The sequence below is a fragment of the Anomalospiza imberbis genome, chromosome 6 (genome assembly GCF_031753505.1).
Source record: "Anomalospiza imberbis isolate Cuckoo-Finch-1a 21T00152 chromosome 6, ASM3175350v1, whole genome shotgun sequence".
Classification (NCBI taxonomy): Eukaryota; Metazoa; Chordata; class Aves; order Passeriformes; family Viduidae; genus Anomalospiza; species Anomalospiza imberbis.
In genome coordinates this window covers 46,611,688-46,617,696 of record NC_089686.1, presented here as the reverse complement: position 1 = coordinate 46,617,696, position 6,009 = coordinate 46,611,688, and the positions used below count along the sequence as shown (strand labels likewise).

Here is a 6,009-nt window from a genome sequence, read left to right as displayed (position 1 = left end):
CCTCCAGAGCACAATCCCTGTGGGCATTCTGCTGCGCTATTTCAGAAATCTCCGAGCCTGATGGGTTAAACGCACTGTCTTGAATCCCCAGGAAAGAAGGCGCACCCTGTAACAGAGCACACAGAATCAGCACTACCTGGAGGCCTCACACAGTTTCATTGTCCTCACAAACGCCGTTTTTGCCTGTGCCCAGTGAGAGCCATTAAAGCTCAGTCATTCGCATCCGATCACTTCCATTAAAGCCAGCCTACTGATGAAATTGTCAGCATTGTTTGCAAAGCTTGGACAATTTGCATTAGTGCTCTCCGACACAACCAACCTCTTTCTCAGCCCCCAGACTGACATGTGGCAATGAGATTTACCCTCCTGACTATGGGCTCAGCTGCTCACTTGATGCATATACACCATCTATTGCTTTATACAGCACGTGTCAGACACTGGCTCAATTAAAAACTGTTCACCTTAAGCACAAACACATTTTTCATGTAGACATTCATCTAAGCTCACATCCATTTGCAAAACAGACAAACAGAAAATGCCAACTGGAGTATTACACACTTGCATTGCCTTCAATTTACTCCTGGAGGGTTCTACGCCGCGTTGCTTCACCCAGAGGAAATCAGACAGATGGAACTTTAAATGCAGGAAGTTTTTTAGCTGGAGTCCAAAGAGCTAAGCTCTCCAAGAGAACCAAAGAGCTACAGAGCTCAGAACCTCAGCTAATGAAGTGCAGGTGGCACAGCCCACAGCATCTCATCAACCATCACCTGCGACGGGGTTTGGATGAGGACAGTAGCCCCCACCTGGCAGCAGAGACAATCCAACTATCTCAGTCAGAGAGGCAGACCAAAATCCCCAGCTACATTTACTACTTGGTTTCAGATTTAAGCTATACAATAAAAAGGGTGTTTTGTGGACAACAGTTTAAATAGAAACTCAATTGGGTCAGAAGCACAGCTCCTCCTATGCACTACAAATGGTAATATGACACCATGTAGCAAGTGACTGTGTTAGAACACGGCCAAACAAAAAGGCAGAATAAATGTGGGCAGGCCTAAGCATGAGGGCCTTTGCAAAATTGTTATTTTCTTCTTAAAGCGTTTGAAGACCATAATTAGCAGTACTGGGAATGCTAATTGTGCATAGTACTGGAGACATGAACAGATCACAGAAGTTCATGAACACTGCTGGTAAGAGTAGAGAGAGTGAAACAGAAAAAGAAGTAGCATACACCTGCTGCCACAGCACACTTAAATCCCATTTCCCCTTACACTGCAGCCCAGCACATCCTTTCACTTACAGAGATGCAAATGTTGTACAGCTACTTCCCAGTTCTGGGTTTCCAGTGCTACGGAGACCAAATCCCGCAGCACTTGTGATTCTTCTCAACTTTTCATCTTCATCAGCTTCTCCCCTCCAGCTTTAGCAGACCAGTGACTCTCCCAGAGACCCTATAAACACTCTGGCTTTTTCCTAGACGAGACTCTATTTTGTATGGCTGCTGCTTGGGTACTGCCTGGCAGGGCAGAGGCTCCCCAGCCACCCTCACCCTCACCTGAGGCAGCACCACAGAACCTTCCAGAAGGTCTCCTCCTGCCTTCCCTCCATGGCGGGTGGTGCTTGCCCCTCACAGCCTCATGGTGGGAAACCCTGGCTGGCCTGGCCAGGGCAGCTCTGGAGAGGGCACACGAGAGGGGACATGAGGGGGACACGTCCGGAGCCGGCCGGGCTGTGGCGAGTGCCAGGCCAGGGTGTGCTCAGGGCCAGTGCCGCAGCCCTGCTGTGAGCCCAGGCCTGCCACGCTCCCCCAGCCCTGTGGGAAGCACCTGCTTTTCCTGGGGATGCACCAGCCAGGGCAGGGGAGCTGCTGGGTGCAGCCACAAACCCAGAGAAAAGGCACGGAGAGCGAGGGGTGACAAGCCAGCAGCCACATGGGCTATCCAACCAACCAGCAACAAACCCCAGACCCGTACATGCCAGGGACGTACCTGAGCAGATTTTTCAAATGTATGTGACTGAGCGTTTCAGGCAGGGAGGTGCAGAAATCCTTCCTACAGCTAACTCTGGAAGCAATGCGAGAAGCTCAGGAGAACAATCACAAGCAGCCACAGTTTTTGGTACAGTGGTTTCCATCCAGACCAGACCTTGCTCTGAAATTTGGATGAAGCTTTTGGAACACGCTACAGCAGAAAGCCAGGCCCACAGGGTTGAGCTGTCCTTGTTCCTCAGGCCCTGGCGCTAGTTCCACGGCCAGGAGGACGCCGCTTTCCTTCGGCTGCCATCTTCAGCTCCTGCAGTGCAGGAAGCCACGCCACGGAACTTAGTGGCTCTGGCACCGGCCAGGAGTTTGTTTTCATGGACATAAACAGGACACTCAACAGCTGGTATCTTTACTGAATGAATTTATTGGTTTTTGAACTAAAGTTGCTCACAGTTATTTAACAAGGGATACATCAGATTTTTTTGTCCATTTCAAACCATTAAATAATGTCAGTTTGTGTCTGTATATGTGTGTGTGCGCGAGTGTGTGTCTTCAAAGTACAAAATAGGAAGGATAACAAGAGGTATTGCTTTCATTTATTCTTATATCTTGTGTAAGTAATCCCCTTCCTGCTTGTACCACATGGGTTTTGCTGATATAGGTATTTTTAAATTATTATTATTATCTTGTATTGAAATCCCAGCCTTTTGTAGAGGTACAATGTAACAGAAGCATCAAAATCTATACACAAGGGAAGAGAAAAGAGGGAAAAGAAGGACGGGGGTGATGGGAGGGGAGCTCGGAGGAGAAGTAGAGAGAGGGCAGAGGCAGGAAAGACAACGAAAGCAAAAGAGACTAATTTACAGCAATGTCATGCAATTAAAACTGCCCCCCTCTCCTGCACCCTTGCCTCCCCCCCTCCCCAGCCATCACCCCCTGGTGTCTGACATGCACACAGCAATACGAGAGAGAAAAGTTTAAGAACAGGGAAAATAAATAAATAAATAAATAAAGCAAAAAAATTAAAATAAATCCCTCCCATTTGGGGGAATGGGGAGACAGGGCAGAAGTCAAAGGTCTTTGCCCCAGTTGTGTCTTTAAAAATTCTTTTTAATCTTCAAACCTATGTACAAGTAAAACTGGTCCAAGAAGGGGAAAAATGATTAAAAAAACCAACAACGACAACAACAACAAAAAAGAACTCATCCAACATTATCATTAAAAAAAAAAATCTTGCGATACAACATACACCCATAGGAACCCAACGAGCAGCAATCGAAGGTCATAAAAGAGCTGAACACTAATGCTAAGCCTACATTCTTAAAATCTCAGTCAAGAAATACTTCTCACTGTGTTTTGTCTTCCACGTGAAAAACCACATTTTTTTGTTTGTTTAACCTTTGAGCTTGGGCCAGAATAAGTTACACTTGGTCACATAACTCTTGAGGAGGAGGAAAAAAGGTGGCAATTCTTCTTTCTCAAAGTCACAAAATTAACACTTACAAGGTTTCTGTGTCTTTTTTCCCCCTCCTCCACAAAATAAATAAGAATCAATGTTGCCTCTACACAGTTATTAAACAGAAGATATATCTAACAGCTTATTTTTTTAAATATATATATATGTATATATAAATAACCAAGACCTAATAACTGAAACACAAAAAAAAGGTCCCCATCCACCCAATCCCACCCTCCTCCCTTTCAAAAAAAAAAAAACAAACAAAACAAAACCAAAACAAAAACTTTATAAAAATATCTTGCAGTAAATTTTAAAGTTTACAGTAGCTTTGTGATTAAGTCTCCCATTGCCCTGACTCCACCTTGTCTTGCTCTGATGAACCAAGTGCCAGTGATTTTGCACACACACACACATACACACAGAGGAAATAAAACCCAATATAAGTCTCTTTTCTTCCTCCTCTTCATCTTCTTTTTTTTTTTCTTTTTTTCCTTTTTTTTAAGAAAAAAACCACCCAAGCCGACAAATGAGACTGGTAAATTAAAGAAATAATAATACTGATATCAATGCAGCACTAGCAACACAACAATTGCCTCTAAATGCAGGGTGTGGTGGAGGATCCAGCTGGTTGAAGAAGGTCCCAGCGCGGTGGCACAGTGGCAGGGAGTTGACAGGTGGGGAGGAAGGTGTCGAAGGAGGAGCAGCAGTAGCAGCAGCGGCAACTGTGCCTGGTGATGGGAGAGACAGTCCTTGGCAGGGTCTTGTCCCTCTTCTTTGCTACCAGAAGTTGCCTTTTCCCTAAGTTTTAATGTTTTGTTTGTATGTGTTTATTCATTGAACCCCCTCTCCCTCCTATGTTTACTCCTTTCCCCTTCCAGCAGGTTAAAAAGCAAAATGATACAGTATAAAAAAACCAATTAGTTTGTGTGTGTGTATATATATATGTATGTATGTATATTTATACATAAATATACACACATATATACATGTATATATAAAAAAAGGGGGCAAAAGAAAAGGAAAAGGTGGTGGGGAAAAAAAAAAAAAAAGAAAATCCCGTGATGAAGCTCCCCAATGTTGTCTTGGTTCAACGCTTAGTTTTGAGTTGCTCCTGGCTGGTTTCTGATGAGAACGCGCTCTGGATTCATGGAACACTGCGCTCCCGCTACACCCGAATCCTTCCCCACACCCTCCCTCTCCGGGCTGCGTTCACCTGCGCGGACAGAAGTTGCCAAGGGTAAATAATTCACTCCAACAATTTGCAACCTCCTCTGAGCCCAGACTCTGCAATCCCATAACTGAGCAGATCTCTCTTGTGGAGCACCAAAAAGGAAAAAGAGAGGGGAGAAAAAAAACCAGGCGTGCACTGGGGAGGTGACTAGGGAGAAGTGGGGGAGAAGCCCACTTCCTGAAGGGAGAGGGGAGGCTGGGAACCTCAAACAGGACTGGTCCTTGGACAGTCTACATCGGTTGCCTTCCGTCAACAAGTGTCCGCAGAGCACAGAAGGTGAAGCCGTGGCTGACATGTTAACTTTTCGGGATAATTCCTGGTAGCAGAGCGGAAACAAGTGGTGTCGTCAGAAACACAGAGAGAGCATGAACAGAACAAGAAACAAAACAAAAGAAAACAAAACAAACCCAAAAAGAAAAAAAAAAAACCAAAAAAGAAAAAACCAAAAAATCAGGAAGGAGAAAAAAAGCAAAACATTCAAAAAAAGGGAGGAAAAAAAAATCAATCGGAAAAAACCACAACCCAAGATCTGGTGAACTGGGTTTGTCATCTGTGCTACCTTTTCTTTTCTTTCTTTTCTTTTCATTCTTTCATTCGTTTGTTTTTGTGTTTGTTTCTGAGATATATATTATATATCATATATAAATATATATATGTATATATATACAGTCATTCCTTCATACAAAATTTGTCTATAGACAGTTTTGTACTGTTGTGGCAAGGTATATACATCCTTCTAGTTTAGAGGCTAGCTTGCTAAGGAATATTCTTTCATTCTTTCTTGCTTTTTTTCTGTTTTGTTCTGTTTTCTTTTTTTTTTTTCTCTAAGTTATTTAATTTTTTATGTGTTTATTTAAGGTTGGTCTTGTAGGCCGACTGATGAGACCATCTTTGCCTTGTCTTTGCCAGCAGGGTACTTATTGTCTCCTCTAGACCCATAGTCATTAGAACCGGAATCGCTCCGCTTGCTGTTTGCGCTATGCTTGGTTGGCGTGCCGGGGGGATGGCTCACCTGCCCGTTCTTCTCGTCTGAAAAAAGTTGTTTAATTACGTCAAAGAAGTTACTCAATGGGCTGCCTGGGTACACAAAACAGAGGAGACAAAAAAAGAAAGAAAGAAAGAAGGAAAAAAAAAAAAAAAACGAGAGGGAAAGAGAGAGAAAAAGAGAAGAGAAAGAGAGAGAACAAACAAACAAATGAACAATGGGGTTTTTAACGAGAAGAACATGATGAGGAGATCCAGAGCCACGTGCGTGGGGGTGTGTGGGGGATGAAGACAATGAGCAGGAAGAGGAAGAGTGTTTAGGATGGAACACCTACAGAAATAAAAAACCTGGGA

At 43.9% G+C, this 6,009-nt stretch overlaps 1 protein-coding gene across 12 annotated transcripts in view; it reads right to left on the bottom strand.

Moving 5' to 3' along the window:
• Positions 1-2,385: 2,385 nt before the first annotated feature.
• The window catches only part of BRSK2 (BR serine/threonine kinase 2), a 304,017-nt gene continuing 300,393 nt past the window's right edge, over positions 2,386-6,009 (bottom strand). For 5 of the 12 annotated variants that reach the window (XM_068193900.1, XM_068193906.1, XM_068193901.1 and 2 more), the window contains 2 exons: positions 5,684-5,748; positions 2,386-4,987 (listed from right to left, as the gene is read on the bottom strand). In XM_068193900.1, coding sequence (XP_068050001.1) covers positions 4,535-4,987; positions 5,684-5,748 — 518 coding nt within the window. In that variant the 3' untranslated portion in view covers positions 2,386-4,534. Of the gene's footprint in view, positions 5,749-6,009 lie in introns of all 12 variants that reach the window. The other 7 variants (XM_068193902.1, XM_068193911.1, XM_068193913.1 and 4 more) reach the window with 3 other exon arrangements.